This window comes from Nycticebus coucang, chromosome 6, assembly GCF_027406575.1.
Source record: "Nycticebus coucang isolate mNycCou1 chromosome 6, mNycCou1.pri, whole genome shotgun sequence".
In the NCBI taxonomy this organism is placed as follows: domain Eukaryota; kingdom Metazoa; phylum Chordata; class Mammalia; order Primates; family Lorisidae; genus Nycticebus; species Nycticebus coucang.
The window spans coordinates 6,773,505-6,795,540 of record NC_069785.1 but is presented as its reverse complement, the minus strand read 5'-3'; the positions used below and the strand labels follow the sequence as shown (position 1 = coordinate 6,795,540).

Below are 22,036 nucleotides of genomic sequence, written 5' to 3'. Positions count from 1 at the left end.
CTTTCCTTTTGTAGTCCATTTGTTTAGGGCAAAAACATCAAACTTTTACCAAAATATCTATGTAGGTCAATGATACAGTGCAGGAATTTTAAGTTACTACTTTTTGTTTTAAGCTAACAATTGTCAATGTGAAACAATGGATGATTTTTATAGCAACACAGTAGTAATTATAATTGCAATATAACGCCATAATAGTCATAACAGACAAAAAGACCAGTAATTATATTGTATATTAGACTTTTACTGAATAAAAAGTTAATTTATAAAGTATTCCACTCATAGATTGCTTGCACCCTCTCACAGATTAGTTCCAAATAGGCCAGAGAAAAAGCATCAACATAAGCTTCTCTGGTGTGTCTTCACTGTATATAGTCCAGTGTGAAGATGGTTTCAGGGGCAGAAAGATACTTAACCCACAGAATGAAAACAGTGATATTCACATCATCACATTAAGATTAATTTGCCTTTGCGAACTAATCTGAGGACTCAACTGCCAGTGTTTATAAAAAGTGGAATATTGCAGGTGGTGCCTGTGGCTCAAAGGGGTAGGGTGCCGGCCCCATATGCCAGAGGTGGCGGGTTCAAACCCAGCCCCAGCCAAAAACTGCAAACAAACAAACAAACAAAAAAAACCACCCTCAAATTAGGGTACATGATTTGATCCACTGTATATCCAAATGCATTCATACTTTTGTATTTTTTTTTGATCCTTACTTTCAATGGCTTAAGATACTTGTTAGCCAATATACTGCTGCTTCTAAAGAGAGAAAAAATGACAGATAATTCACATAAAAATATTCCTTACCAGCACTTTTGGGGTGGGTGGAAGGCCATTGATAGCTGGTTTCTGTGGAAAAAATAATGTTTAATACTGGTAAGGCCTCCTATGGCTTAAAAACAAAGAACTTTGGTCATATAGAAATTCAGTTATTTAAATTCCTGAACAAGAGGCTACATCGCTTCCATGATAAATGCAGTATTAGTTACAACTAGTCACTGAACGCCCGTTATACCCACAGGGAAGTCTCGCTTGTCCTTTTTTCGTGGTAACTGTGGTGCTTGTGCGGATCCTTCTGTATTTTCACTGATAAGTTTTGAAACACCGTCACCATTTCCTAAAAAGAATCATGGTTAAAAGGTGAATGACCATACAGATAAGACCTTCTTTGAAGAATAATTTTCCCTTTACTCTGCTACTTCTGTCCCTTCGGACGATCCTTTCGTGAGGAACGTTCTCTACTGCCAGTTCATTTCTCTGTGGTGCCTTTCGCCAGATCCTGAGGAAATGGCATTGTATCTTTAGCAGGGGCCTTTAATCCACGAAAACAACACATGCTTTTCCACATTGTGAGGAAAAATGAAATCAGACTTACTGACACTGATGTTCAAGGCCTTTTATAACTGAACTTCAATCTGCCTTTTGTTCTATATATACCCTTGAAAGATCACACTTGCACCACAATAGACTGTACTTCAAGTCAATTTGGACTGTCCTGCCTTGGAGCATTTGCTCATCCTTACTTTCTAAGAACTTCTCTTAGCACTGGCTCTACCTGTTGAAGGTTCGCTGAGCTCTTTAATGCCCTGCCAGAGCCCCCCTCTTCTATTCCCCGTCCTTATCTCCCTCAGAAATCTCTGGTCTCCCCTTATATCCAGGGAATTGTGTTAGCAGACAACTACACAAGCTAGTTCTCTTAATGTCCTATGTATACTGGTATAACTTCTGTTATTCACTCTGAGCTTCCCCAGGGTAGAAACATAAATTCATCCTTCTAGATCAGCGGTTCTCAGCCTGAGGGTTGCGAACCCTTTGTAACAATGAAAATACATCCTGCATCCTGATATTTACATTATAATTCATAACAGTAGCAACATTACAGTTATGAAGTAGCAAAAAAAAAATAATTTTATGGTTGGGGGTCATCACAACATGAAGAACTGTATTAAAGGGTCGCGGCATTAGGAAGCATTAGAAAGGTTGAGAACCACTGTCCTAGATCCTGTCATAAATATTCAGTAAGGGATAAAATTAGGGTTGAAATAAACTGAATTTATTATAGCCTATCCATGTGGAATTTAAGAACGTTCACAAAGCTTTAAGCTGTAACAGGACTGACAAAAAGATACTCTTTAAAAACAGGAACAAAGTGGCTTCCTTCTGAGTTTCCACTTTGATTCATTTGCCCAGATCACAGTGTCTAGCCGTCTGCCCTCGCCGGCTGCTGACACTGCTAGCCATACCAAGAGAGGAAGTCTCTGCTGCAGGACCACAACTGGGACTGCTCTGTCTTCTGACAATTTGGGGAGCTCTGTTTTCGGAATCGGGGCAACGTTTTATGGTTGATGCCTTTTCCTCATCTTGGAAGTTATCTTCAGGGTAACTGCTTATCCTTGGCTAGTGGTACAAAGGCAAAAAAGTACTTTAAAAAATAGGAATAAAATGTAGTAATGCTTAGTTATCATTAGGCATCAAAGACTTTAGGGTGATAAGGATATACGTATTTTCTTTCTTCTATACGGTTCAATATACTGGGTTATGTAAGAAAACTAGAAAGGAATTGAGTTACTGTCCCAACACAACTATGAACTACCCATGTAATTTTTTTAATCGGGCCTAACCCAAAACTGATAAAATTTTCATAACTAATACAACTATGTAAACAATTCACAAAATAATAAGCAGCAATAAGGAAAATGACTGCAGTGATAAATGATGATAAACAATGAACCCTCTGTCCTCCACATAGTCTAGTGTCTTCTCAAATGAGCAACAACTTGGTCATCTTCTAAAAGCTATTAAAAATATTATAATTTTCATTAAGTCTTCTTTAATATATAATTTACATCTTCTTACTCCCCTCTTAAAGAATACTGTATTCATCTAAAATATATTCAAGACAATTTTGAGGGAAAAACCCCAAATTATTTCATTATTTTAAAATATAATTATTTATTATTTAAACAAAGATATATTATTCAAAATTCTTAAGCAGCTCACCTTAGGAGGTAGAGGAGGTGGTATTGCACGTTTTGAGGTTGATCTAATACAAAGAAAAATAAAATTTAGATGGTGATAAATGGCCACACCCTAAAACATACAGATACTGTTGAATATGTATTAAATCTGTTCATATACAAAGGACATAAAAGGCAACTAGACCGTGATGCAGAATATAAAACCTTTAGGAAGACTTAAGATCCTATACTGTCAAAGTATATTAGTATGACTATACAACAGAGATTTTGTAAAGTAGACAGTATTTTTTACTTTATGGTCATGCTTTGCTATATTTAACATGCAACAAAAACTAAACTTACTAGTAAAAAAAAAACAAACAACAGATTCAGAATTTTAGAGTTGGAACCCATAGATTCAAGTGGTTATGTCATCAAACTTTTTGCTACTCAAATTATAGTCCTCAAACCTGCAACATTGGCATCATCTGGGAACTTTTTTTTTTTTTTTTTGAGACAGAGCCTCAAGGTATTACCCTGGGTAAAGTGCTGTGGCTTCACAGCTCACAGCAACCTCCAGCTCTTGGGCTTAAGCAATTCTCTTGACTCAGCCTCACAAGTAGTTGGGACTACAGGTGCCCACCACAACACCAAGCTACTTTTTTGGTTGTAGTTGTTGTCATTGTTGTTTGGCGGGCCCAGGCTGGATTCGAACCTGCCACCTCTGGTGTATGTGGCTGGCACTTTAGCCGCTTGAGATACAGGTATCAAGCTGATGTGGGAACTTTTTTTTTTGTTTTGATTTGAGAACTTTTATAAGTTCTCCTTTTAGACCTATGAAATCAAAACGTTCATTTTCAGATCTCTAGGTTACCAACAGGCATATCAAAGTTTGAGAAGCACTGTGCCTAGCCCACTGGTTCCACACACTTATCCATGGTCACTGCAGTCAATCAGGAAACGTTCATGATTTTTAGGTTCTAATTCCAAGGATAGTATTCTAGAGAAGATGTTGGCAAGTGTTTTCTATAAAGGGCCCAACAGTAAATATTGTAAACAGTACACAGTGGTCACAGTTACACAACTCCGCTGTTTCAGTGTAAAAGCAGTTATATACATACAAAACTAATGAGCACAGTGTGTTCCAATAAAACCTTATTTATGAACACTGAAATGTGAATTTTATGTAATTTTCATGTGTAAAAAATATTACTTTTCTTTTGATCTTTTTGTTTCAACCACTAACAAATGTAAATACCACTTTAAGTTCATGGGCTCCCCCAGGTCACAGGTCCTCAAATCCACAGGCTTAGGATGGGGAGCCGGACATCTGTATTTCTAAAGAGCTCTCTGTTTAACTGCAGTGAGCAGGTATGTTAAGAACAACTCAACTAGGCTGGTCCCCTCAGCTAACTGAGGGAAGACAGATCAATAACATAAAATAACTATAAAGGAGAGATGATTACTTCTTCTCAAATACTTTTCTTATTTAATTAATATAGTTGGGTTTGTTTGTTTGTTTTTTGAAACAGATTCTCACTTTGTCACCCTTGGTAGAGTGCCGTGGCATCATAGCTCACAGCAACCACCTTGGGCTCAAATGATCCTCTTGCCTTAGTTTTTCATTTTTAGTTGAGACGAGGGTCTCACTCTAGCTCAGGCTGGTTTCCAACTGGTGATGTCAAGGAATCTGCTCATCTAGGTCTCCCAGAGTGCTAGGATTAGATGCATGAACCACTGCACCCAGCCTAAAATATAGTTATTAAATTAGAAAACAACTTACTTGCCAGTATTTGCACCATCAACAAAAGGATTCCATTGTAATAAATAGTTTGGGTCTGATGATATGCCCTGTGAAAACAAAAAATATAGTTTAAAATGTTATTAAGAACTTTTATTCAAGAAAATATTCCAGTGTCATGATTGTTAATTGTTTTGGCATTTAATCAATTTTTTAATCTCTTGCTAGATTTGCTTTGTCATTTGACATATTTAGTCAATGACTCATTATCGGCTGACTTGAACTTACGAAATTCCATGAACATATTAAATATAGCTTAAAATGGGACATGCTCTCTTTACCAATAGGCTAGTATACTGTGAAGCAAAAGAGAAAAAACCGACTTTGAGTTATCTGCATTACTCCTGCATCAGCACGGAGAACTAAATGTCACATTATTAAATTCCTGTCAATCTTCTGGTGCTACTACTTTTTCCTATTAGCCTGGACACTGTGGATTTATTACACAGCAACACATATTGTGAGAAGAATACTACTTCCAAATGGTAAGGATAAGGGGTCCATTAACTGAAGATAATTACTTTAAAAGACATAGTTTTACTAAAGCTTAAAAATAAAGTAGACGTTAAGGTAACTTCTAGGCTAACTCTAATATCTTGTTTTATTCTTTTAGATAAAGAAAGGGTTAACTAAATAGTAATCTCAAAATATGAGTAATGGTTAAGAGAAGAAGTTATGGGGGGGGTGCCCCTAGCTCAGGGGTGCTGAGGGTGTTGGCCACATGCTCTGGGGCTGGTGGATTTGAACCTGGCCAGGGCCTGCTAAACAAAAAAACTAGTCCCAGCTACTAGGGAGGCTGAGACAAGAGAATGGCTTGAGCCTAAGAGTTTGAGGTTGCTGTGAGCTATGACGCTACAGCACTCTACAGAGGGTGACAAAGTGAGACTCTGTCTCAAAAAAAAAGGGAGAAAGTTATGTTAACAAACAGAGAGAAGGTATGAGCCTACAGTCCCAGCTTCCTGGGAGGCTGAGGTAAGGGGACACTTGAGTCCAGGAGTTTGAGGCCAGCCTGTGCCACAAAGCAAGACTTATCTCAACAAACAAACCAAAAAGGTAAGAAATGAAAAAATGTAGAATTTACTATCAATCTAACATAATCAATATGGAAAAAGGTCCTGAGAGCTTAAAGCTGAACATCAAATCTCATGTTTTTGGTAATGTCATGTAAATTCTTCAAAAGACTCAGGAAGATAAAAATGAATGGTTGAAATAGTGTATTATGTTGTACCCTAGTCAAAATACACCTAACTATAAACTTATTCAAACTTTAATAAGTGGAAAAATATCAAAATTAATGCTTAAAAAGAGTTCATTACTTTGTTCCCTAATCCAAGTACTCTTACATTTAAATTTTTTTCTTTTTCGTTTTGGAGACAGGGTCTTACTCTGTTATCCGGACCATAGTGCACTGTAACTCCCAACTCCTATGCTCAGGCGATCCTCCTACCTCAGTGTACAGAGTAGCTACAACTACAGGTAGGCACTACCACAATGGCTAATTTTTTAATTTTTGTTGATAGGGTCCCACTATCTATTGTTGTCCATGATGATCTTGAACTTCTGGCCTCCTTGGTCTCACAAAGTGCTGGGATTATAGGAGTGAGGCACCTTGCTCCATCTAGTTTTCTCAAATTTTAATTTAGAAAAATTTTTTTAAGTCACAAGTCTTACCATTTCATCCCGTGCTTCAGTTTCTTTTCTCAAAGGAGGTTCAAATTGTAATTTGTCAACTGCAAAATATATAACAGATATTTACAAACTCAGCATCTTAAAGAGTAATCTCAGAAATGTATGTAATGAGAAGCTTGCATTTTGTCAGGGGCAAAGAAGAGGGGAAGAATACAAAAATCTCTTATTTATTTATTTTTAGCACAGAAGTATTTAGGTTTACCAATAGAAAGTAACAATCTGAGATCTTCGTAACAACTCTACTTAATACTTGGTTGGAATCAGGAAATTAAACAGTATTTTTGTGTAAAGGAGATTTTAAAAAATTCATAAAAATTAATTGACTAAGGAAAACTTGAAGAATTTTGTCTATGCTGTAGACTATGTTTTGAGACTAAATTGAGCCACAGCTTCATGGCAGAGATTAACTAAGAAAAATAACCTATAAATTATCTAAAAAGAACAAATGATTTCTGTTAAATCATTTATCTGTAACCTACAAATTATCTAAAAATAATCTGTTTTTATTTTTATTTAATATCTGTTAAATCATTTATCTGTAACCTATAAATTATCTAAAAAGAACAAATGATTTCTGTCAAATTAAGTGTTACAATGGTGTTCAGGAATCTAATATCATATTTTGCTAATTATTTACTTTATTTGGCCTGGCCAGATTGATTTCAAAATTATTACGAATATTCAAAGAGGAACTTCTTTTATATGAGATGTCCCAAAATAGAGAAAAGGATGGTTTATTACTTATTGTAAAGTGTGTAGAATTTTAAAATTCTAAAATCTAATGTAACTAAAAGGCCAAAAAATTATTTTCAATACTCATACTTGCATCACAGAGATGTAAGATTCCAAATTACAGTCATAGCAAACAAAATACATTTGTAAAGCACTTTCCAATAGGGTCCAATGTCCTTATCCCTAAATCCAGGACTGTAAAAAGCAGTATGAAGTACTGACATAACCCACCGTGTTAAATAAAAAGTCACAAAATTTCAATACAAGATTGAAAGGCAGTTCCTAAAACATAGAACCTATTTTAAAATAAAATGTAAAATAAAAAGTTTTTGTCATTAATGACTATTTCACATAATTTTTAAAACATTTAAATTGAAGAACTACTTTACTCATTTGAGACATAAATGAGCTAAAGTTTGAGTAACAACTAGAAACACTGGCAGTCAGGTCTAAAGATGCATTATGAAAGGTATAAATATAAAAATATCACTTTTTAATAGTAAGAATTATATATCTAACACATTTTAAAACTTAAAGTTCTAGAGAAAATGAGTGTCATATATTTGGATTAAAGGTACAGCGAGGGCTGGGTGCAGTGGCTCACACATGTAATCCTAGAACTTTGGGAGGCTGAGGCCCAGGAGTTTTAGGTTGCAGTTAGCTATGGCAATGTCCCTGTACTCCAGTCTGGGAAAAAGAGTGAGACTTTGTCTCAAATTTTAAAAAAAAGAAAAGAAATGCAGTGAAATTGGTCAATAACATCCCAATATACCGGCATCAGTAATTAAAAATAAAATGAGAGATATCATGTATAATTGCATTAAAAATAATTTTTTTTAACAGACAGGGAGGATCTGGCTCTGTTGCTCAGGCTGGGCTCAAGTGATCCTCCCACCTCAGCCTCTGAAGGAGCTGGGCCTATAGGCGTGTATCACTGCACCTGACTAGTTGAGAGTATTTGTTTTTTGTAAAGACATGAGATCTTCTTGCTGCCCGGCCTAATGTTTTGTTTCAATATGTAGGAAAAGGTATCCTTAAAAAAAATTAAATTCCCTATGACTGGCCTAAAATTACTGCAGCTATGACTTACAGCACAGAATTCTGAAGTCTCTGATTTTTGTTGTTGTGTGTGATAAACTGAACCTTAGATTTTTTTTTTTTAAAGAAAATACTAATGGGTGCCTTTGGATGCATCCTTGGGCCATGAAAGTGAAATGGTGGCAAGGCCTTCTATTATCTACCCTCATAATCTCTGAACAATATGGTTCAAACCATATTGAAGTAACAGGAATTGAATTTACCCTTCTGCTACATACATGTAACACACAAACGAAAGCAACTGTCACAAGGTGATGGACAACAGACACCTGTGTGATCCTCGAGAGAAGGGCAATGAATGCAGAGTGGTGCGATCCACATTCACTCGGGCTTTCTGCCTGGGCACACTTTCCAACAAACTAGGGCACAAAAAAGTAGAGCCCAAAGAGAGAGCAGCCGTCCCCTGGCAGGGGAAGCAAAGATTGGAATTTGGGGCTGCTTAGGTTATGGGAATTTGAAGGTTAACCCTAACCCTAACCTAACCCTAACTCTGTAGTACAAAGAAGACATGACAGAAATACGCAAAGGAGTCTCCTTAAATCCTGAATACCTACAGCAAAGCAAAACCATATGTGGTATCTCAGAAAACAGCTAACAGAGCACTGGGGGCTTCTGGAGATCCCACAGTACCAGGAAAAATGTCTGCGTTTCCACCAGAGGAAAGAGCTTGCTAAATATTCTATAAAATAAAACCTGCCACAAACCTCACAAGAATCGAGGTGACATATCAGGCAATTAACTCAAGGGAAAGAAAACAACACTCTTTAAAGAAAGAGGACAAAATCCAGACACTTAATACTGTATTACATCATCCAAGATACAACAAAAAAGACAAGACATACAAGGAAGCTGGAAAATAGAAACCATAACTAGGTAAAAGAAATTAATAGAAATAAACTCAGAGATGACACAGATGTTGAAATCAGACAAAATTTTAAAAGTTATTATAAATGTGTTCAGGAATTTAAGAGACTATGATGGATACAGTAGGTGTTCAGAGGGAATATTTCAGTAGAGAAATATAAATTGTACATATGTGTATGTGTTTATATACGTACATTGTATGTATACGACTGAAAATCTAGATGTGGAAAATACCATATCTAAAATCAAATTCCCAGGACAGGCTTAACAGCAGACTGACCACTACGGAAAAGATCCATGAACTCAAAGGCAGAGCAACAGAAGTGAAGCTGAAGCCCAGAGAACTTGCCCGTGTGGTTATGGGAGACAGAGAGGGGGAAACAACACAGGGTGTTACACATGTGAGGTCTGTCTGGAAAGTTGCTAGCCATTGCTCCTCAATAAATGTCTCCATTTTTTGTATTACATGGCTGGATTCTTTCCTAAAAGACCTCATACAAAGTGGAGTGGAGTCCTCATATAAAGTGGAAGCAAGAGACTGGGACGGACATCTCAAAGAAATAGTGACTAAACATTTTCCGGATTTGATGAAATGTATCAAACCATAGATCTGAGTTCAGTGAACCCAGGACTGAACAAACACAAGAAAAATGCATCTAGATACATCACAATTTGCTAAAAAATAAAAGCCACAAAAGTTTCACACTGTAGTACGTCATATCTTTTAAAAAATTTTTTGAGTTGATGTCAAGAATTGGGCTATAATTTGCAGATAAAAAAGTAATGTAGAGGAACATACGGGTATATTATATTTCAGATAATTTTTCCTCGTTTTTTCTGTCAACAAAGGCTTTTGTTTGGTAATTATATATCTATTTCTAGATAGATAATGCTTGTCAAAAAGACTCAACTATGATAATGACAAAAAAAAAAAAAAAAATTGCTTGAGTTTGTGCTTCCTGGCTGGGGCACCTCTAATTAGCTCTCTAGAGATGGAAAAATCCACTTCCATAGGACTGTTAGAGAGTTAAGACAGTACAGATGATCCTTGACCTCAGATGGCTCGACTTACAATTTTTTGACTTTTTGATGGAACCATACTTAGATCTTTGACCTTCGCACAGCCTGGGGATACATTATGAGACAGTAGCAACGAAAATAATTTTGTGGTTGGGGGTCACCACAACATGAGGAACTGTATTAAAGGGTCACAGCGTTAGGAAGGTTAAGAACTACTGTTGTGTAAGAAGGAAGCAGCACAGGAAGAGCTCAACCTGGGCACTAACAAAGACACTGAATTTCAAATTATTGCCTTAATTATGAAAGGGCCAGACAGACAACTGACATAGAAAGACATTCTAACTCCCCAGGGACTTGGATTTCTAAAGCTACGTCAGATAGCTAGAGATACGTGAGCTCTACAAACTCAGACTCACACAATACAGCCACCTGCAATATTCTAACCAGCCCAGATATTTAAAGAATTATTTTCCTCTATTATGGCAAACAATTTTATTTGTATTAATCATATATCTTATTTTACTGTAAAGTACTATAAATCTCTTGAACCAAGAATGCACTTAAGTCAATAAACCCATACCTAAAGCTTCTTTACAAACTTGTTCTTAAATTAATATGGCTAAAGTGACAAGTATTACTGATAAAAACTGTTCATATCAGTGATTAATTTATAAAACTTAAAAATATCTTTTAAGTATTTGTTTAGAAAGTTTCTTCTTAGTATTTTTACTAAGAATAAAAAATTAAAAATTTTTAATTTGTAAAATGAAAAATGAAATTTTTTAAATTTTTATGAATTAATCTGACTAAACTGAAACCAATTCAAATGTTCAACAGAGGAAACTGGCTGACTATAACATATCATCAACTAAGAAACAGAATGCAACCTGTAAACGGTGGTTATAAAATCTACACTAATACATGGGAAGGTATTTCCATCATTAAGTGAAATTGGATGTATAGTATAAATTCAGCCACATAAAAATGCACATGTAAAAGAAATTCAGCAAAATATTAAACATGGTTGGCTCTGAGTGATGTGATTGCATGCCATGTTATTTTTCTATTTTTTTATTCTCAAAAACTTTCAGCAATGGGCAGCATTATCTCCATAATTGGAAAATAAATACTATTCACAAATGACAAACCAAGGGAATTTCATCAAAACTTGAAGAGTAACTCCTATTTTAGAAATATTCTGATATGCTGAAGTATGTAGCCTTAGTCTGAGAGTTTATTATTCCACACAAAAAAATAACACCCAGATCAACCCTCCAAAACCACCCACGGAAAAGGTGTCCCAGACACGTACAGTTTATCTCTGACGCCGTCCGCTCAGCTCTGGCGTTCCTGTTTGTAGATCTGATGGTATGACGAATGATTGCATGGGGCTGTGAATACGAGCATAATATACACACTTTAAAAATTTTCAATGATAGGGTGGCGCCTGTGGCTCAAAGGAGTAAGGCGCCAGCCCCATATGCCAGAGGTGGCGGGTTCAAACCCAGTCCCAGCCAAAAACTGCAAAAAAAAATTTTTTTTTCAATGATAAAATTAGAAGGTCAAGCTTTCTCTTTTTAATTAAATGATCATTTATCGACAAATATGACTATCTACTAATAAAGTAAATTATAGGAAAAACACAAAGCAAATACAGCAAACACTAAGATACTTTAAAAGTTTATTCACTTGTTTCACATTCATACCGTGTGAAATACTGAAGGGATTCAAAGAAAGTCAGAGATAAACGCCCTCAAAGAGCATACAGCCTAAGACACAGATCCTTAAAAGATTAGAAAATGGCAAGTGCTATCTTAGGAAGATAAGAAGATTACCACAGAGCTCAGAGGAGGATGAAATGACTGTGACCTGCAGGGTACAGAAGTTCTTCATGAAAGCTGTAATCTCATTTGAAGGCTGAAGTGTGAGTAGGAATTATTAGATATGCAGCAATGTGGGAAAAGAATTCTAGACAGCAAAAAGAATATGAACGAAGTGATGAAAGAATGGGAAATTGTGGAGTGTTTGTAGGAGGTGGGGGATGGTTATTATTTGGCTGCAGTGAAGATTAGGTGACAGATGAGAAAACCAGAAAGACAGATGTGGGGTGAGCCAGGTCTTCTAAGGCTCTGAATGCCAGACTTGGGCTCGCAACTTAATTTTCTCAGCAAAAGGAATTTTTTGGAGATTTTACAGGAAGGGAGTTGCATCACCAGAGTTAGCTTTAAGGGCAATCTGATGGTGTTTTTAAGAATAATCTCATGAGTACATAGAGAGTAGCAGGGATGAAGAATACTGCAGTAAGCCCAGAGAGAAGCTTACTGGCTCCAACAGCTTTTGCTGCTTTGAAGTTAGGCCTTCAGTTCAACCTCCGTCTACCAAATTCCTGATGACTCACTCTTGTTCACTGAAGGCTCTCAAAGTGGCTCAGGTGTTTTTTTCTCTATTTCAAGACCCATCATATCAAGGGACTTAAAAAGCCCACAAGGATCTGTTGTTCTGGACTTCAGTGTTCTGAACTCACCTCTGAAGACATTCTTACATACTTCAATGCACTCTCCACTCCTATAAGCACACTGTGGATCCCGGCATCAGCTCTGATACATGAAGTCACACTACACTCCAAATCTCTCTTTAAAGCTTACTCTTTTCTCCCAGTGCACTTGTTTAATGTTCCCATCAGAGTACCAAGTCCCTGATCTATTACCCTCTCACTTTCTATTAGCATCCTCTCCTATTTTCACTTTTCTCTCTATGCAGTTTATATCTGGTAGTCCAAAAAAAAATTTTTTTTTTTTTTATTGTTGGGGATTCATTGAGGGTACAATAAGCCATGTTAAACTGATTGCAATTGTTAGGTAAAGTCCCTCTTGCATGGTAGTCCAAAATTTTAAGCAATCTCTTGCCAGTATCCTAAATTCTCCACTGGATTTTTGTGTTTGTTTTTTTGTTTGTTTGTTTGTTTTTGTGAGATAGGGTCTCAATCTGCTGCTCAGGCTGGAATGCAGTGGCACAATCATAACTTATTGCAGCCTCTCACTCCTGGGCTCACGCAATCCTCTCTGCTAGCTAGGACTGCAGGTGTGTACCACCACACCCAGATAAGTTTTGGAATAGAGACAGGGTCTTGCTATGTTGCTCAGGCTGGTATTGAACTCTTGGCCTCAAGGGCCCCTCCTGACTTGCCCTCCCAAAGTGCTGGGATTCCAAGTGTGCAGTGCTGTGCCCAACTTCCCTCTGTCTTTCATAGCAAAATGCCAACCCCAGATAAACTCAGCTAGTTACTTATGTGTTTACATCTGGAGTATCAATCACTGCTAGAGGAAAATTATAGAGCAGAACACACTGAAAATTCACCTCATCTGAGCACTCAGCTCTGCTTCAGGCATTCAACCCATCCATTCTCCTCAATTACTATTCACACCTTCTCCACACTTCCTCAAACCTACCCATTACCCTCCACACTTTTAGGAAATGAGCTTGCTGTTCACTTCACAGAGAAAATAGAAAGCACCAGATCTGCTATCAGCCATCCTCTTCCTAATATAACAAGTGTTACGTTATCTAAGATCAAGTCCCTCACAGTCTGACTCCCAGGTTCTCCCTTCCTTCTCGTGGACTCTGCCTGCCCTCTTTGCTGCTTTTCAATTTTCTATCTCTATTTATTGGATGTTTTCATAAGCATGTTCTCCTGTTCAAACCCTCCACCACAAAAATAAATAAACCTCTCTCCAACTCATTCTCTTCCAGCTACTGCTCTCTTAATCCCTCTCTCACAACTAACTTTCACAAATGAATCACTATACTTATCTTTCCAACAACTCAGTGTAGCTTTCCCTCCTTATTTGAAATTATCCTTGTTGAAGTCATCAAACATTACCACCTAAAGCCGAAGACCACTTTAACCTGAGTGCTAGGCAGTGTCCTCCCGGAACTCTCCTTCCTTCTTTCAGTGTTCCTTCTCAATCTTTGCTAGTTGCTCTTTGCCTACCTGATCCTTAAATTTTGGGGGGAATCACAGTTCCTTCCTGGTTGCTCTTTTCACTCTACCTGCTCGTCTAGGGAGGTCACATGCACTGCTTGCAACATCAACTACAGCTATACCCAACGACTCCCAATCCTGTATCTCTGGTCTAGCTTTCTCCCCATGCTATAAATACATACCTGGCTTCTAACTAGACCTCCATTCGGAACTCCTGTGCAACATCGTGTTCAGTATACAACTGAACTCACCTTTCTTTCCAAACCCGATTTTACCCTAGTGTTCCCATCTCAGAAAATGGTGATATGAACACACCTGCTCCAGTCAAAATCTGGTAGTAATCTTTTCTTATCCCTTGCCTTTATGCCTTTATCCAATCACCAACTTTCTTGTATAATTCTTTTTCTTTTTTTGAGACAGAGTCTCACTATGTTGCCCTCAGTAGCGTCACAGCTCACAGCAACCTTAAATTCTTGGGCTCAAGTGATTCTCTTATCTCAGCCTCCCAAGTAGCTGGGATACAGGCACCCATTGCAATGCCTGACTATTTTTAGAGATGGGGTCTCTCTCTTGCTCAGGCTAGTACTCCAGCCTGTGAGTTCAGGCAATCCACCTGCCTCAGCCTCCCGGAGTGCTAGGATTATAAGCATGAGACACCATACCTAGCCTTATAATTCTTGAATTAATCTACTTTTCTGCATCCTTGGACTACCACCTTAGTTTAACATATCAACTGCCAAGTGAATTGTATTTAACTTAAGACAGTTTTGAGCCTAAGCTCTCGTGAAGCATATATAACTCACATTTCTCTTGAGCTAATGAAACACCATGGCCCCAAGGAAGAAAACATTTTTCTAGTGTGGCAGTCAATGTGTTAAATTACCACCGTCTCTACCCTGGATAACATCAGCAGTCTTTTAACAGGTTTTCATGAATGAAATCACCATTTTGAAGTCATTTGTGATGTTTTAAAAATGAGTACCTAATTATGTCACTACCTTACCCTTTAGTGGTTACCTACTGGCCTCAGGCTAAAGCCGGCATTTCTAACATGGCTGAGGCAGCCGAAGTCCAGCTCTGGAACCTCATCTTCTGCCACTTCCTTTCTTGTCTTCTGCTCCAGCCAGACGGACTCTTTAGTTCTTGCTTACTCTGCCTTCTCTCTTATCACCAGGCTTTCATACATGCTATTATTTCTCTGCTCAGCCCACTTACATTTGCTCTCTTCCTATAATTTCAATTTATCCTTCAGGTTTTCATCTTGAACATCGCTCCAATACCTATAGTTGAGTCTTTTTCTCCCCCTGTAATATGCCTCCATCTTTCTCATTCCAGGAAAGTTACCATACTTGTAAATCGTTTGTTGGTATTTCTGAAAATTTAATTGAGACTGGACCATGTGGTCTATGACGGCAGAGACAGTGTTAGTCTCATACACTGCTGTGCCCTCAACCACCTGGACAAGAATTTACAGTTCAAGGACTGAAAGGTTTGATGATACCATTAAACAGAAATAGAGAATTCACAAAATAGAGTGGATTTGGGAAGCCTAGCAAAATAGAGTGGGAAATAAAAAAATCTTTGTGTGGCTAGTTTATTTAATATTTTCAATTAAAGTTCATTTAACATTCAACAGATTATGCTACATACTAGGCAATGGGGAAACAAAGATTACTGTGAACACTAATGTCCAATGACTATTTCTATTAAGTATACACATAATGGCCAGGCACGGTGGCTCATGCCTATAATCCTAGCACTCTGGGAGGCTGAGGTGAGTGGATTGCTTGAGCTCAGGAGTTTGAGACCAGCCTGAGTGAGACCCTGTCTCTACTAAAAATAAAAAATAAAAAAATTAGCTGGGTGTATGGTAGGCTCTTGTAGTCTCAGCTACTAGGGAGGCTGAGGCAGAAGGACACTCGAGCCCAAGAATTTGAGGTTGCTGTGAGCTGCGATGATGCCATAGCACTGTCTCAAAAAACAAAACAAAACAAAAATATATATATGCAGAAGTCTGCATCCTTGATCTCCTGATAACAAGCTGTGTCATTATGGATAACACATTAACAACAATTCTATAGTAGTCATGAATGGCCCTAGATGTAACTGGGTAAGAAATAAGTTTTGAAGAAGTATTAGAAAGGACAAAAATTTCCAATGGGCATTTCAACTTAATTCATTAAAATTATTTGTGTTTTGTTAATGATCTGCGTAATAGGAAACTATAAATATGGCCAATTGGATCTCTAAAGAGTCTCTCCTGTGAGAGATGTGCTCTGTGGCTAAATACTTTTGTCCTCTTAGTCTAAACTTTAGACTTTCTTTCCTTGGAAACGTATGTCCTTCACAGACATCCTACAGAAAGATCGAACTTTCACTGAACTTTCTGAAGCTGAGGTCTGGGAAGAGGGAAATCATGAGAAGAGAAAGCACTTCCGCATTTCCAGGTGGGGAGGCACCTAAGTATAATCCCAGAGACCTCTTAAAGACTTCAACAAACTTAACCAAGAAAATACAAAGAGATGGTGTTAAGAAGACTAATCTTAGTTCTGGAGAAAACTAGGATTAAGAAAAAGTATCCGTACTGGTTATACCATGTACATTATACCGCAATGAGAAAAAGTGTAAACTGGTAACTACATGCAAGGTAAGTGGTACTTTATACTATTAATCTCTGCAGCTAAACTTGGTTTACTTAAGTTTAAAAAGTGAACCAAAAAACAAACTCTAAGGCCATATGGCCCATTTGTTTTTAAGTCTGAGACTGCAAACACTTTCTTACCTCAAAGTCATCATCATCTCCCTCAGTGTAATGTGCGTGGTTGTCTGGGTTGTTCACTTTGTCCAACAGCTCAACAGCGAGGGCCCTAGAGAGACCTGGCTGTCCAACAAAAGTGTGCTAAGGAAAAAGAAAACAAAATTTCCAGAGTATATCTCTACATCTATGATTTATAGAAAACGTTATTTCTACTTTTTCATCCAATAATGAGTAGAGACAACCATTTGGGAGCCTACTAATACAAGTAAATTGAGAAAGTATTAGTAGAAATATTAATCAGAGAATCCATAATTATGTATTATAAAACCAAAGAGCTTTTGTGGGTTAAATTTAGAAAATGAAAAATTTATCTATGGCCATACCACCCTGAACACGCCCAATCTCATCTGATCCTAAGCAGGGTCAGGCCTGGTTAGTACTTGGATGGGAGAAAATGAAAAATTTTTCTATCTAAACTCATCTATTTTATATTAAGTTTAAAATTACAACTTTAGCTATACCAATGACATTCATTACTCATGTCATTATACTGATAAGCAAATGATTACTGTGGTACAGTCTATAATCACAATAAAAAAAAAGCATGTATATTCTACATTTGCTAGCATTTAATTCAATAAATTTATGTTAATACACAAATAGATATATAATTAAATATTGGCATTTATATAAAGCTTTCCTAGGTTGTTGTAGTCAGTAACTTTTTATAATATAGAAGTATTTTATACACATTACATAAGCTAAGAAAAGCAATTAATTTTAGATGACAGCAATAAAGATATTTGAATATTTAAAAATATTTAAATATTTAATATATTCAAATATTTAAATATATTAAGTATTTTCTCTAGGCCAAGGGTCAGCAAACTCCAGTCCAGGGGCAAACTCTGATACCCTGCCTCTTTTGTAAACACAGTTTTACTGGGAATGTACTAGCTATACCCACATATGCACACTGGCTACAGCTGTCTGTGTGCTACAACAGCAGAGCTTAGGATTGTGACAGAGTCTGCACAGCTGTAGTGTCTGAAATATTCACTGTCTGGTCCCTCTAGAGAGTTACTGACCCCTGCTGTGAGACACCACTCATAGTTTTATATTAAAAGCCTAAATACTCCTGTCTTAGTGATATATCTCATTAGTGCCTAAGCATAGGAAATTGTTCTGTAATTTTAATGACTTACAGTCAGAAGTCTTTCAGCAGTTGGTCTTTTTTTAGGGTTTTTGGTTAGCGCTATTTTGACAAAATTATGGAATGTTGACGACCTTCAAATAAAAAGAGACATGTACAAAAATAATTCACTAATATTAGTTTTTTGGTGTTACTAAATAAAATTAATTTAGCAGCAGTTGCAAAGTCTGAAACACGTAACTTTCTCTGAAGGCTCAGAGTTCTATGTAGTACATTCCTTGGAAACATCTGTGTCAGTCGTTCCTCTCAGGCAAAACGCAATTAGGTAATAATGTAATAATACACAGCCTCTAAAAATTACACCAAAAACTAGAAATGGTCGTGTCAATTATATCATTTATGATCCTCTTTTCTAAGTAATGCATAAGAGTTGCCCCGTTCTCTTCCCCTTGTCTAATTTACATAGTATGTAAATGTTGTACAATACCAAAGAGTGGATGGCAGGGAGGTAGGGTGGAAAATATAACAGACTACTGAAATCCTAAAAAGGCTACTGAATTTCCTAGGGAAAGGGGGAAGATATAAATTAAGGATATATCTGATAATGAACGACCAAAAGGGGTATTTCCATGGCAAGGTTCCACTGTAGGAGAGATGGGAGAAGAACTATAGAGCCAGAACAAACTCAGTGATGAGCAATGACAGTAACCACACAGCAGTCCTCCGCAGGGACACAGCATGGCTTGTGACAGAGGTAACAGTCAGACAGTATCTGAAGACTGGCAAGAAAGCTTCTCCAGGGGTAATCACTGCTCTGGAATCTGACTTCGAATAGTGCTTATAGCTAATATCGTTCTTCATTCCTGAACGATATTCAGGCATTCCTGCCACAAAGCCCGTTAGTTCAGATGACTACCAATTTAGGGCAATGGGGAGTCAGAAAACACTAGTGTTAACACTAAAGTTGCAGTAGGCTATAAATTCCTTTATTTCCACCGGGTGATTTTCCCTTGATTTCTGGCATCATTCCCAGAACAGCCTGGATCCTACATAAAGCTATGCCCAGACAGGCCAATGAAACAAGCAGCAGGAATTTACAACTCATGTGGGGGAGGGGCCTCCCAGACACTGAAACAAGCCATGGGCTGTCTCCCCCGAGGAAGAACAGACAAACACACAGAATTTGGGGGGCTCGTGGACCTGTAAGACAGCCATGTAATCTGGATGAAGAATTCCAGAATTTAAGGACTTAGAAACCTTTACTTGTACAATTTCTTTTATTAAATATATGAGGAAGCCATTAGAAAAATAATTTTCCTGGGGCGGCACCTGTGGCTCAAGAAAAATAATTTTCCTTCTTTTTTTTTTTTTTTTTTGAGACAGAGTCTCACTATGTTGCCCTGGGTAGAGTGCGGTGGCATCACAGCTCACAGTAACCTCAAACTCCTGGGCCCAAGCAATTCTCTTGCCTCAGCCTCCCAAGTAGCTGGGACCACCGGCGCCCGCCACAATGACTGGCTATTTTTTTGTTGCAGTTGTTGTTGTTTAGCTGGCCCAGGCTGGGTTCCAACCCATCAGTCTCAGGACATGTGGCTGGCACTGTAACCATTGAGCTATGGGCACCAAGCCAAGAAAAATAATTTTCAACTGTCATCCAACTGATTATATCTTTATAGACTGTAAGGACAGGTAATCTGCTTTACTTACTAAGAGAAAGAAGAGATTAGAATGAAAATAAGTAACGACCTTTGCGAGTATTACAGAGGGAAGGCAGAGAAAAACTAAGTGATTTTAAGTGCCATAGTACCTAGGAAATCTTTTCACAACATGTTCCATGAAGGTCAATATGTCATTAATGGCAATACAAGAATACAGGCCAAAAACAGATGAGTCTTCAAAATCTCAATGCATTCATTTCAATTCTTTTCCTTACTATACCTCTTAGCCAAGTTGCCAAAAATCTAAGGAAATGATTGTGTTTACCCTGGATTATAAGGAAATACTAGAAAATAAGCCTTGTTCCTTGAGACAGCTTTGAAGTAAATAAGCTTTGTAAGTCAGGGCAAACTGCTTCAATGCCTCTGGGCTTCACTTTCATCATCTGTAAAGGGAACTAAATGTGTGCCCCTCTTGACTATAAAATTCCATAAAACCATATATCCTTTAACTCACCATTTGGTTTTGTCCTTTAGTTTTGGAGGCTGAAAATTACTTTTTGACATTAAGAAGAGAGCCCTGAAATAAACATTTCAGTTAAAGAGCAATGCCAAAATACTTTTATCACTACGTCTAACAATCAAAATTAATATTCTGTAATGAATTGATATGATACACAAAACTACCACACATGTAGAGAAGAACTTTACTAACAAGTCTCTATTCACCAAGCAAAGTTACTAAATATTAGAGAAGAGGTTTATCACCATACTGTTCCACCTGTAACTAGTACACATCCTAAGCACATGTCTTTGTAATTGTATATCATTCTGTAACACAGAGATAATATGTTACTGTAGTATCAGGTTGTATGTTTAACCAAAACTGGTTTCCACAATTATTTGGGGGTATATAAGCAAATTATATCCACTTCCTTACCAGTTTTCTTTTTTGGACAATAATTTCCAACATTCTCTCATCATACATAAGCCAATCTATACGAGGACTTCATCTGTGAATTAATTTTTGACCCATTTTCCTATGGGTTCTGGAGGTAGGACAGGGGATGTAAGGAGGAAGTTCTAAAATGCTCTATTTCGGCACTCCTATAAAACCTTTTCCAATTTTCTAAGCAAAATCTTTAAATTTTTAAAAAATACTGAAGATATTTTTCTTCTTAAAAATTAAATAATTCAAAATTTCAAAGAAAAAATATCTATATTCCAACATTTTCTAAAATATTACTTTAAATTCTCTGCTATTTAGTCTTTATCTAAATCACATAAATGCTCAATTACTATATTATTGTAATTACATAATGCTGCATTCTTTTTTCCCTAATAATCAATTTTCCATGTTATTTTAATTCACACATACTATGTAACAGCTGCCCTTAACTGCTAAATAATTTGCTTAGCAATCCGCCAACTATTGGATATTTAGATTTTTTTTCCCCTGTTATGTGGAATGGATAATTCTTAGCATTTTCTTATCTTGGCTTTTCCTAAGTAGTGGAATCACTGGAACATTGTTTTGTACTTAACAAATAACATCAAATTACTTTGCTAAAAGGCTATACTTATCAGTAGTCCCACTGAAAATAGCTATCAATTAACCTATATATTTTTAGTTGCTCATGAGGGCAAATAATTTTCCCTGTTTCTTTAGTATCTGGTTTTTGCTCTTAAACATTAATTTACCTTTTGACTATTATCTTTGAATGAGTTCTTAATGCTACCATGCCCAGCTAAATTTTCCTATTTTTTTGTGGAGACAGGGTTTCAATACGTGGCTTAGAGTGGCCTTGAACTCCTCACCTCAAACAATCCTTCTGCCTTGGCCACCCCAAATGCCAGGATTACAGGTATGAGTGACCGTGCCCAGCCCTTGCTGTTGTCAGTTACGTGTTGAAAAATGTTTTCTCCATTCTGTGGATTTTCCTTTTAACTTTATACCATTTACTTTAAAAGTTTAAAATTTTAGCCTGATTTATTTTCTCTTTCAAAATGTTAAAAAACTTTTCAAAAGCCTTTAAATTTTTTTCCTGACAGACAATATATTCTAAAATGTAAATGATAATTATATTCAACATAAGCACTTTTTCATTATTCCTAGACAAAGTAAAAAGAAACAAAATCGAATGTAACTATAACAATCTCATTTGCATTCCATCATTTACTTATATTTTCACATAGAGAAAAATAAACAAGGCTCAGCACCTGTAGCTCAGTGGTTAGGGTGCTGGCCATATGCACCGGAGCTGGGGGTTCAAACCCAGCCTGGGCCTGCTAAACGACAATGACAACAACAACAAAATAGCCAGGCTTT

At 37.0% G+C, this 22,036-nt stretch overlaps 1 protein-coding gene across 2 annotated transcripts in view; it reads right to left on the bottom strand.

Moving 5' to 3' along the window:
* Positions 1-22,036, bottom strand: part of MAP4K5 (mitogen-activated protein kinase kinase kinase kinase 5) — a 98,184-nt gene that overhangs the window by 23,152 nt on the left and 52,996 nt on the right. For both annotated transcript variants that reach the window (XM_053593173.1, XM_053593174.1), the window contains 10 exons: positions 20,225-20,287; positions 18,105-18,186; positions 16,924-17,040; positions 11,472-11,550; positions 6,428-6,486; positions 4,739-4,806; positions 2,999-3,041; positions 2,242-2,395; positions 1,018-1,115; positions 806-847 (listed from right to left, as the gene is read on the bottom strand). In XM_053593173.1, coding sequence (XP_053449148.1) covers positions 806-847; positions 1,018-1,115; positions 2,242-2,395; positions 2,999-3,041; positions 4,739-4,806; positions 6,428-6,486; positions 11,472-11,550; positions 16,924-17,040; positions 18,105-18,186; positions 20,225-20,287 — 805 coding nt within the window. The remainder of the gene's footprint in view (positions 1-805; positions 848-1,017; positions 1,116-2,241; positions 2,396-2,998; positions 3,042-4,738; positions 4,807-6,427; positions 6,487-11,471; positions 11,551-16,923; positions 17,041-18,104; positions 18,187-20,224; positions 20,288-22,036) is intronic.